This window comes from Bidens hawaiensis, unplaced genomic scaffold (genome assembly GCF_021521415.1).
Source record: "Bidens hawaiensis isolate Kalapana, Puna unplaced genomic scaffold, B.hawaiensis_p1.1 tig00003182_1, whole genome shotgun sequence".
Taxonomy (NCBI): domain Eukaryota; kingdom Viridiplantae; phylum Streptophyta; class Magnoliopsida; order Asterales; family Asteraceae; genus Bidens; species Bidens hawaiensis.
Window position 1 is genome coordinate 2,199,381 of NW_027491173.1, and position 12,229 is coordinate 2,211,609.

Here is a 12,229-nt window from a genome sequence, read left to right on the forward strand (position 1 = left end):
TGTATGGTTACCGAAGTGTACAAAGTGATTAGTGTGAAGAAAAATATAATTTAAGCTTGTAACTTAAAATGTAGAGGCATTAATCCACCATTTGATTTTTCTTCAAATAAAATATCTATTAAAATTTCAAAATAAGTTCATCAGAAACTATAATCATGTTAAACCATATTACTCATTATAACATCTTCCCCACTTTCGTATGGCCAAATCAAGAACATATCATTATAGGTGTCAACCATATCTAGTTGGCAGGTAATAGGTTTCAGGTTGACGAGTGGAAGTCTTCAACCCCAACCCGGCTTATATACTGTGTGTCAGATCCACTTAAAATCGTGTTGTGTTGAAAGTGACCCATATTATGTATATTTGTGATTATGAGTAATAATCGTGACTTAGTAACAATTTTTACAATTAATTACTAAATCAAATAAACAATTAAAAGTATAGCCAAGGCCAGAGTCAAAGCTAAACATAATCTATACACTCCCTAGAAGTTCATAACCTTACCTCTTATATCCCTGATCATGTGTCTTCGTCTAGGTGCAAATGTATATATCTATCTATAGATTAAAACTTTTCATTTTTGGTTATATCATTGATAAAATCAACAAAAAAATTTGGAAGAGTAATTTTAGGGAAAAAAAATATTTAAGAACAAATTTTGAGATGAACTTGAACATCTTGAAGAAAAATAAACAATTGAAGTGTAGATAATAAATCTCATTAAACTCATATGGTAAGAGTAAATAAATGAATCCAAATGAAAGAATTGAGCCTAAAAGGTGAAAGTGTAGACCTACCTAAAATGCTGAGGAAAATAAGATATACTAAATTATGAACCTTAAAATCCATGAGGGTATTACAATGGCATCTTTACTAGTAATTTATGAAATCTTACAATATACAAGTTACAATTTCTGTAACAGCAACAGCATTCTCAAGAGAATGCATCTGGTTTGCGTGTTCTGAGCTAATGTGAATATCGCCTTGTTCTCTGCATAAACAACACCAAATTCAATTTTTAATATGAGCTAATTCAGCGGGTAAAAATGATTTAATACATTAATAATTATGTGTGAATTACCTCAAAACCGCCTTGATTTCTGTTGTGGGTATCCGGGCATCCCCATTCCGTCCTTCCTTCTTAACTGGTTTTACAAATAAAAAAAAAAGAAAAAAATACATAAAAAGTTGTAGGAAAGTGAGGGAAATAATAAATATAATAAAATATTCATTTGAAGTAAACCTGGTTCTGCTGTTGTTGCTGTGCAACACCGCGCTGCATTGGAATATTTCCAGGATTCATTGCAGCAGCCTGCGAGGCGATATTATAAGCAGCCAGATTATTCTGCTGCTGCTGCTGTTGCATCCTTTGCATGCCCCCAACCATATGAACTGGTCGTGGAACGTTTCTGTTTCCCATTAAATGCGTGCCTCCCATACCCCCCGACATTTGGTTTCCTGATGCCTAATCAAGTAATATTTAAAAAACTTGATTATTAGTCCAACTATGAAACTTTTAGGCAGACAATTAGCGATTAGAATACCATAGATGCATATGATCTAACTTTCTAGCACATTATAATTAGGTTTATTATCTTTATTTGTTATGGGGCCTTGTCGCCTCAAAAATTACATGGCGGTAAAACAGAGCATCTGCTATTATGGCATACGGTATTTTGTTATCGATATTATCCGAATATGTACAAGTATTCATTTTTATGGTTTTTGCAGTTGTGATTATTCTTTTTTCTCAACGTTCCAGCAGAAATTTTGTTCAAAAACGAAGTTGGGCTCAAAATAGAGTTTTTTTCTTTCTTTCTTTTTTTTTTGTATAGTACGTTATACGAGTGCGGTATCATATCACGGTATCAGTACAATGATGAACTGGGCCGACGTCAATTTTACCGCCGCAACACGCACCCGCCACCAGCCCACCACCTAGACCTTAGCATTTTCTATCGAGTACCGGTACCGTATTGATACCGGCCAAACAACATTCTGGTACCGGTATTCACTTACATGTTTTTTTGGTTTTGGTATTTTTTTTTAGTACTGAACCGGTGTTGTACCGCCATGTTCGGTACGATATTCAGTTTATTTTTATTCTACAAGCAAAATATTTTAATAAGTGGTTGCACGACTCAGAAGACTATCCGGCCATTACAAAATCAAAGAAAACTACGACACACACACATATATATACGTGTGTGATATAGGGAGAGGATCAAGAGAAAACTATATATATATATATTAGGATAATAAGTAATAAAAAGAGGAATGCCGATGGATTAATCAGTGAACTCGTTAGGTTGGTTTTGACTACAGAAAACGTGTTACATAGCCAACATGTAATTATTAATTGAACTCTTTAGGTTGACTCTGACCAGGTAATACGTGCTACGAAGCCAACATGTAATTCTTAATATTATTTTAAACTATTTATTTCTCTTAGAAGAATAAAATCACTCTGTACGTTCTTTGCCAAGGCCATATTTATTCCTTTGTTATATTCAACATTCATTTGCAAAATGTATTCCGATCAATCAACCTCTTCTTCTTCATCGGAGGGGACAACCGTATCAAGTCGTGCGTCGAGGACTATTGCATCTAGTCGTGCATCGTTATTGTCGAGGAATACTGTATCAAGTCGCGTCTCGTCATTGACAAGGACTGCTGTACCAAGTCGTTCTTCGTCATTAGCGAGGACGACCATATCAAGCCGTTCTTCAGCATTGACGAGGATTACAAAATCAAGTCATTCTTCGTCATCTCAAACTAAAGGATATAGTCAAGCACCGGCGCTAACCTCTGTAGCTCGACAGTTAGCAACTCTATCCCAAGGGTCAACCACCTCCACTCAAAGATATAGTCAAGCGCCAACGTTGACCTCTATAGCTCGACGAGATGAAACTCTTTCCCACCAATCGACCATCGTCACTGAAACATATAGTCAAGCACCGTCACGAACTGCTATAGGTCGACCAGGAGCAACTATATCCCAACATCCAAGTACATTTAATGGAAGATATAGTCATGCACCGTCGCGAACCGCTATAGCTCGACCAGGAGCAACTCTATCCCAACATCCAAGTACCTTCGATGGAAGATATAGTCAACCACCGACGCTAACCGCTTTAGCTCGACCTAAAGCAAATCTATCTCACAAGCCAATCACCTTCATGGGAAGATATAGTCAAGCACCAGTGCTAACCGCTACAGCTCGACCAGAAGCAAATCTATCTCGCCAGCCACTGACCTTCAATGAAGAATATAGTCAAGCACCGATGTTGGCCTCTATAATTCCACCAGAAGCAACTCAAACCCACTGGCCACCCATCTTCACCGGAAGCAGTCAGGCACCTATGTTAACTGTTGTAGCTTCACAAATAGCATCTCAAACCCACTGGCCGCCCACCTTCACCGGGAGCAGTCAAGCACCCATGTTAAATGTTGTAGCTCCACAAAATGCAACTCAAATCCACTGGCCGCCCACCTTCACCGGGAGCAGTCAAGCACCGATGTCAAATGTTGTAGCTCCACAAAATGCAACTCAAATCCACTGGCCACCCACCTTCACCGGAAGAAGTCAAGCATCGAGGCCAACTGTTGTAGCTCCCCAAGAAGCAACTCAAACCCACTGGGCAACCACCTTCACCGGAACATATAGTCAAGCATCGATGCCAACTGTTGTAGCTCCACAAGAAGCAGCTCAAACCCATTATCCAACTGCATCTAGTGAAAGATCCTCTACTAAAAGATATAGCAAAGCACGAAAGTTAACGACTATATCTCCACAAGAAGCAACTCAAACCCACTGTCCAACCACCTCTACTGAAAGATCCTATACCAAAAGATATAGTCAGGCAAAGTTAACGGCTATATCTCCACAGAAAGCAACTCAAACCCACGATCCAACCATCTCTACTGAAAGATACAAACAAGCACCGACGTTGACAACTATAGCTCAACGAGTAGCAACTCATACCCACTGGCCAACCACTTTATTAAAGCTATTATTAGTCATTACTATTTTATCAATTTATTATGTATTTATTTAGCATTCATGCTCCATTATAACCAACTATCTCTGTAATGTTTGCTTTGAAGTGTCTTAATATTGCCGTCATAGGTAGAAGGAGTTGGACACAAACTCATGTGTTCTATTTCTACATAAAAATGTCCTTTGAAATTCAAAGTCGATTGTTAAAGGTGTGCTAATGCATTGTATTAGTCTCTACTCTCTCCCTCTATATATATATATGCATATATCGTATATAATTATATATTTATACACTTTAATATATATGTATGTGTGTGCTCACGCGCGTACGTATGTATATATCACTAGTAAGAAATACAGCCATATTAGCATTTGAGAGGGCAAATGTGCAAGAACAATAAAAAGAAGTGTACAATCATACCTGTTGAACAGGCTGAAGACTTGCTGTGCCTTCAAAATCTGTGTTTGTGTCCACCGGACGCGTTGGGTAATTCACTATTTTCTCCCCAGGTTGAGGCGGTACCAGTGCACTGCCCATTCAAGTTCAAAATCACCCATCAAATATGACGGTTAACCTCAATTCAAGTTCAAGGATATAAACATTAACATCAGTTCATACCAGAAGTATGTAGCAATGTAGCATTATAAATGTATAGCATGATATAAAAACAAAATCCTTTAAAGAAAGAAAGTTTACTTGCGTCCCGGTAAAGGCTCTATCCGAAAATACCTGCATATAAAACTCATTATGATAAGAAAATGTACAAGATATGTTTTGTGCTGCTCTTATATGAGAGAAAGAGAGAACTCACTCATGATCAAGAGCTTGTTCTGCTGTTATACGTTTTCGAGGATCATATCTGCAATAAAAAATGGACGAAGAAAATAATAAAACATATTTCAAAAGATTTGTTATCTGAATCAAAAAGCTTCAACTTGAGAGGCAATACATACTCCAACATTTTAGAAAGAAGATCATATGCAGGATGTTTCAAAGGAAGATGAACAACACTGTAAAGACCGGGACTATCGCTGTAATGAGCATGCACAGCTGACACGTGTTAGATGCTGACCACAAAAAGAAAATTAAAAGAGAGAAAACAGAATATAGGAACGAAACCTACTATTTGTGCCCTTGAATGTGCTGCTGATCCGATTGCCAATGTGGTAGATGAGCGAGTGTCGGCCACTTGTCCACAGTTGGATGACCTAAAATTGTGATTGCAGTAACTATATCAGTATACATTAATAATAATAATAATAATAATAATAATAATAAATAAATAAATAAAAAAGCATACAAAAAAGAAACTATTGAATTAAAATCCATCTTTTTTCTTACCTAAAACCTTGAAAATTTTATCTAGCTGATCAAGCTGAACAGATAACAACCAATATTATGACATAATACTATTATGAAGAAATATTAGTGAATTTAATAATATATAATACAGGTATGATTGTCACCTGAAATGGGTTTGGTGTGGCCTTTACTTCTTGTCCTTGAAATAATGGCTTTAACGTCAAAAGCTCCGCGAATATACACCCAACAGCCCACATATCTAATAATAATCAAGCGTGCTTCAAAATTATTATAACAAAAATAATAATTCTAGTAAGGCAGAAATTGTAGCAATATTTTGTACCAACAGCACTAGTATAGTGCTTTGACCCAAGAAGCAACTCTGGTGCGCGATACCAAATGGTTACAACAACCTGCCAATAATTATTCACACCATATCAGAACTAGATATTATAAATATCATAAAGTAAAATAAAAAAACATTACCCCGTTATCGGACAATGGCTTCAGTGGCGCTTGATATATTCTAGCAAGTCCAAAATCAGCAATCTTAACAACTCCTTGTTCTTCTCCGTCGCCCATCACCTGTGATGTAAAGTACACAAATTTGAAAAACAAAAAAAAAGGTTAACAACTACGCATTATATTATTAACCAACTAATACTGAGACATCTATGATGATTATCTTACCAGAATATTGGAGGGTTTCAAATCTCGATGCATAATCCAGTTGCTGCATCGGTTTATTATTTAAACATAAGTGTTTTACAGACGATGATTACGTAATCAAAATGTACGGACGATGATTATTACCTGTGAAGATAATTTAACCCATTAAGCAACTGCCATAATATTGACTTGACGGTGTATGGGTTGATAGCTTGGTTAACCTTGTCTCTATGATGTCTAATAATTTCCTGGAGCACACAAAAAAGTAAACAAGGTGGTAACCTAGCATAGGTTAATATGTTCATATCAAATTTTCAATAGTTTAACATAAACGTTGGCAAAATAATCAGGTACGCTCACATAGAGGTCGTGTTCAGCATAATCAAAAGCCAGATAGAGTGACATGTCTATATGATTGATGTGCACGTTCACCAGCTTTACCACGTTCTCGTGGGATATTTCCCTAAGCAACTGCGCCCATATTGTAATGTGTTCAGTAAAACATGAAAGCATATACAATGCATATATATATATAAATCTAGCATCAAAGGGTTGGTAAATTAATCTATCAGCTAGCTAAAAAGCAGAAAATGAAGATAAAAGAAAGTAAAATATGTCCTTCAGAAGTAATAACCAGGTATTGTATGTTGATTGTGTAGGGGTGTGCAACAAACCGGAAAAATAGATCCAAAACCAAAAAAAACTAATCCGAAACCGAAAAACCAAACTGATATAACCAAACCGAAACCTAACGGTTTTTAAAAACTCAAAAACCAAAATTTCAGTTTTTGATTCAGTTCTAGCCCAAAACCGAACCAACCCATGCACACCCCTAAATTTTTGTGTATGATAAAATAGACTCAGAAAATAATGTTACACTTCCAGATATCATTATCATTATAACTAGTCTAATAATAATATTTTCGAGTCCCAAATGGCAGAACCGAACCCAGCCAAACTAAAAAAGCTTTTGGTTTTTGGTTCAGTTTTAACGGACCCATGCCCACCCCTAATTGTGTGTATGTATAAATGTTACACCAGAACACCTTCAAGATATGATAATTATATAACTAGTCTAATCAAACAATAATGTTAACCCTAAATTGAGCTCGAATTATATTATAGAAAAACCATGATTTCGCGAATGGCGGTCGGGGATACGCCATCTCCATCTTTGGATTGCTTGAATTTCTTGATGGCAATAGACTTGCTCCGGTTGGATTTGATCTTGGCTAAGAACACAAGACCGTAAGTCCCCTCACCAATTTTGCCGATCAAATCGTACTGTTGCAACCAGTCAGGCCGATTGCTGCTGCTGTTGTTGCCTCCTCCTCCTCCTCCTCCTCTGTTACTCATGTTGTATGTTTGTTGTCTCAGAGTCTAGTAAAGTGGTTTAGGGCAGTAGATGTTGGTGGTTGTCATTGTTGGTAAGTTTCGGTTAGGAGAAATTTGTTTAGTTTGGGACCAAATATGTTGTCTTGGTTTAGATTTTAAATGTTTTGTGCTTTTGGGTAGACGTGTGTAAGTGGGGTATTTTTAAGAACCGATGTTTATGGGTACGGTGAATAAAAGTTAACAATCCGAGCTTTCTCAACCCATTCCTTATATTTTTATGAGAGGATTTGTAAATTATATGGTATGGTTATAAGCGGTTGTGAGTAGAGGAGAGGGAAAATGTTATAGAGAAAAGTTAAATTTGGGGATTTACTGTACATACCGTATAATTTTTTAATATTTTCTAAAAGTGGTTGTGAGTGAAGGAAAGAGAAAAAATAATGATAAAGATATAAAAAGTATTATTTAATTAAATAGAAGAGAAAAAAACAGTGATTTTTAGTGTAATTATATGATATATATGAATATAGGGTTGGGAACGCTCTCAGATTGGGATAGAAACCCAGGTGTCACTACCCTTGTCCCTATACTCTAGGCAGGGGCCAATACGAGCGGTGGTATCAGTGCTTATTAAAATATTTGGCAACGGAAAAATTCATCAAAACCGTAGTTAGGAAATATCATCAGAGTTTAAAACACCGTGATTTTTATTTTATAACTGGGGATAAAACCCACGTTTATACAATGAAACCTTTTATAGCGATAAACCCTAATTTATAAAAAGAAAATATTTATTTATTATAGTGGCAAATCACTTATTTAAGTTGTGACATTCGTCGTTCTCGGTTCACATTTGCACTCCTTTTGTATTATAAACCCAACCCATTTTAGCTTTCAGGTCATTGGATATTAAGAAAACAAAGAATTTTGTCTTATAATCATGTTTCATACTTTTCGTTTTGTTCCAAAGTCTTTAACGGTGCTTAAAATGCTTATTTTGTGTTTAAAACGACCTAAAACGGACTATAGGGACTAAAATTTCCAAAAAAAACAAAGTTTGGCCAAGAACCCCACATCACGTGACGCGTAGGGCTGGCCTCGGCCTGCTGCGTAGCATGCCACAGTTCATTTAAGCAAAAAAAACAGTGTTTAGCGTTTTTCAGGTTTGTTTAAGCTCGTTTAAGACATGAACTCGTGTTGTAACCATCCAACCCAACCAAGACTCAACCCATAATTATTCTAGAACCCTCCAAACATGTTTTTATCTCTAGTTATAATTTATTTAAATCAAAACTCATTTTTAAATAAAGCATCAAAGTGTACCGACAATTAATTGGATAAAGGTTTTATCCAACCCCTCAAACCCTAATCCTCCCCCGTATATACCACATTATCTCATCTATTTTCTCTTGCTCATTTTCATCTTCTTCTCCAAAGTTTTTGATCTTGCAAGTTGTTCTAACTAGTTTTGCTTAAGTTTGACTTTAAAAGTCAACAGAAATGATTCTTACATTTTAATCTTTTTCGGGTATATGTTTTTGATATTTTCAGTTGTTCTAAGTTAATCTATGTTAAGAAAACTATTTCGTCTTTGTTTAAGGTTTTTGGACCTTCAAACACATATTTATGCATTTTAGGCCCGTTTGGGTCGTTTTTGGGAATTTACTCGCTTAACTTTCTTGTTTGAGTTTAGATCTGGAAATTTTACATTATTTTAGTTCTATGGTTTTGGACATGTGGTAACCATTCTCGGTCTGATACCGAGTCAAGGACTGAATCAAACCAAACCAAACACTCGTTTTACTTCAATTAACTTTTAAGCAACCATACTGCATGAAACATTCTAGATTTGAGTTTCCTTTATATTTTAGTTCTGTGTTGTTGTACATGTGGTAGTCATCCTCGGTTTCATACCTAGTCAAGGACCGAACCAAATATAACACTCGTTTAAGCACTTTAATTAACTTTTAAGCAACCATGTTGCATCAAACACTTTAGATATGAGTTTTTCTTCATATTTTAGTTATTAAATGGTTGATATGGAAGTGTAGAACAAATCTAAGTTTCGGGTAAAAACCGAGTAAAACTGAAAACTTGTTAAGTTAGTTAATGTTCAAACCACCAAAAGTGCAACTTATCTTTTTAATTATGTTTTATTTTATATTACTCATGTTACTTAAGATTTTGGAAGTATGAGAACAAATTTTGGCTTAAACCAAGTTTCGGGTAAAAACCGAGTAAAAGTCAAACTACTCGTCTTAACAAGCTAGACACCGTTCAAACCACCAAAAATCTTTCCAAACCTTTTTAACTCATGTGCACTTTATATTATTTATATTTATAAGATTATGGTGTGTCAAAACCAAACTTGGTTTTATACCGAGATCAGACCGACTTACACTCGCTTAAACCCGAGTTTGGGACTTTAATTGATAAAAATCCTCAAACTTGTTTAAGCTACTGATTTTATTGAAGTTATTCATATATTTAAAATGTTTGGTAAGCTGGATGTGGATTTGCTACTTTATCAAGTCCCGAACCGACTAAACTGAACAAATCTTAAAAGTCGGATCTTGATGCTTACATTAGCGGGATCGTGCACACTAGCACTAAACCAACTCCCCTATGTAAAACTTAACAGAGGTTGAGTAAAACTAGACATTAAAGGCCCGGTTTCATGTAAAACTTATTTCACGTTATGCTTACTTTATCTAATCGCGTTTTGTAAAATATAACTTAAACTCCCGAAAACCCAAGCCTTGTTTCTATGAACTTTTATACCATTTATATCTCATCTTCAAAACTCAATATTAACTCAAGTCTTTTAATCTAGGGCGCGCACATTAAACTGTCGGCTCGCTTTCTTGAAGATTATTATTATTATTCTAAGTTTTCTTCATCGACATCACTATTTTCCAAGTGAGTAATTTCATCCCCATTTTCGATTTTATACATTGGAGGTAGCTTGCATACTTACTTAAACAAAAATGTTCTAAGACTCGAATTCTCAAACCGCGAACTCTAGTTTATGTGCTACTTAGAATAATTGCTCGATTGTGTGTTATATGTCTCATATGATTAAATGTTAAATGTTTATTGCTTTTGTTGGTTGACCTCATGCTCATCCTCAATAACTATGATCATATGTTCCTCCTTGTAATTTGGTATTTTTACCTATTAGAAAGAAGCCTCATTTATTTATGATTTATATACCGCAATTGTTGTTATTACTTACAATTTCGCATAAGAGTTGTAGATTTTGGCTCATATTATATATATACACAAAAATCATGGAATTTCTCACCAACATTCGTGTTGTCAAAATATATTTATGCAATGTTACAGGTTTGATTATTGGTTGATTGAAGATTTGAAGACGTTAGTTTATTTTGGACCGTTAGGTTATTAAAAAATGAACTATTTATTTTCTTGTACTTTGTTTATTTGTAATAAACATGTTGTGTTGTATTTAATGTTAAATGAAATGAATGAGTTGCTTAAATATTGTCACTTTAATAGTGTTGTGTGCATTGAAACAATCATGTCGTGCCCCAGCATGTTCCGCCGCTTTTGGTCGGGGTGTGACATAAGCTAAGGTACCTAATGACACTATTCATGTTTTCTTCACAACAAGTCACCTAAAACATGTTTAAAAATATTTGATCAGCGTTAAACCCATGCTTGGATGTTGATATAAGGCTAAATATATATAAATCCCTTGTATATTTAATATAATATTTTATTAGTTTTCGTTCGGTTTTTATTAGAATTTGTATATTACTAATTCATTTGAATATTTTAGGTTCCGGGTTACAATCATGTCAAAAAGAGGGGGAAAATAGGTAAAATGGGAGAAGGCCGTTGCGCGGCACTTTGGGCTCAGTTTTCTAGAATCTCCTACAAATATTAAGTCTATAGGCTAAGATTTCTAGAATCTTCTACAAGTATTAAATTTATGGGCTCAGATTTCCAGAATCTTCTACTAATTTTAAGTTTATGGGCCTTGAAAGTCTATATAAACACCCATAAACTTAACCCTAATCATAACCTGAATAACCTGAAAGCCATAGACAAAATTTGGAGCTCAAGAGGTGATCTTTTGGAGGTTTTGAAGGCTTGGAATCATACAGTGGCGTGCTTATCATCCAAGAACGAAGACCACGGGTTTTATCGCCTTTAATCTTCCGTTCTTATTTATTTTTGCCATGAATTCCTTTACTATTGTTTTGCTTGAATTTATGATGTTACGATAAACATTATGGACTGCCTAGGCTTATGATGAACCTATTTTGACGTTGTGTTTTGACTTGGGATTTATTTATCGTTATGGTTTTTATGATTTAGTAAAAGGTTTAATCATATTAAATTGATGCATATGGATATTTAGGATTGTTTGATTAATTGTTATTATTTCATAGTGGCCTAGATTATTGTCTGTCATTATGATTGGTTGCTATTAGGTCATCTACTTTGTGTTTTTGACTATTTTAAGATTGATATGCACTAAGATCATAGGAATAATAATAATTAATTAATTAAACCTAAGTGTGCTGCTAACCTAAATCCGTAAAGTGCTAGGTTATTGATAGATCTTTATTATTTGATCTTGATAGATTTAGTTCTTCGTAAGGAGTCCATCTAGGTTTGATTATTTAATTATTGTCTATTGAATCAATTAAATATATTAAACTGCCTTTGATTTCCGCACTGTAAGGTAGGATTTCGTATAAAGGAACTAAGTCATAAATAATTAGGTGACCGTAAGGAAACTTGATTTTTAATAATGGTGTGCATTAAAACTTATTAGAAACTCATAGGTGTCTCTTGAGAAGGGTCATGGTCCTGTTCGGGTTTTCTCTTAAGCGTCTGTTTTACGATTCCAGTCCATAACTTAATATTTTCCCGGTTAATTTATAACT

General features: G+C 35.0%; 1 protein-coding gene across 1 annotated transcript; it reads right to left on the reverse strand.

Moving 5' to 3' along the window:
* Positions 1-1,085: 1,085 nt before the first annotated feature.
* LOC143622519 (cyclin-dependent kinase E-1-like) lies at positions 1,086-7,331 on the reverse strand. Its single transcript, XM_077093640.1, has 15 exons — positions 7,107-7,331; positions 6,336-6,446; positions 6,120-6,223; positions 5,997-6,039; positions 5,793-5,891; positions 5,650-5,719; positions 5,471-5,565; positions 5,346-5,379; positions 5,128-5,212; positions 4,958-5,035; positions 4,816-4,863; positions 4,701-4,733; positions 4,425-4,533; positions 1,247-1,468; positions 1,086-1,148 (listed from the first exon to the last, which is right to left on the reverse strand). The coding sequence occupies exons 1-15, from the start codon at positions 7,329-7,331 to the stop codon at positions 1,086-1,088; spliced, it is 1,419 nt and encodes a 472-aa protein (XP_076949755.1).
* Between the last annotated feature and the right edge of the window lie 4,898 nt (positions 7,332-12,229).

Coding starts and splice junctions, on each gene's coding strand:
- LOC143622519 (XM_077093640.1), bottom strand. CDS start 7,331: ATGAGTAACAGAGGAGGAGGAGGAGGAGGAGGCAACAACAGCAGCAGC. Junction 6,040..6,119: donor GGGTTAAATTATCTTCACAG/GTAATAATCATC, acceptor AAACCGATGCAG/CAACTGGATTATGCATCGAG. Junction 5,213..5,345: donor TAAAATTTTCAAGGTTTTAG/GTAAGAAAAAAG, acceptor TCACAATTTTAG/GTCATCCAACTGTGGACAAG.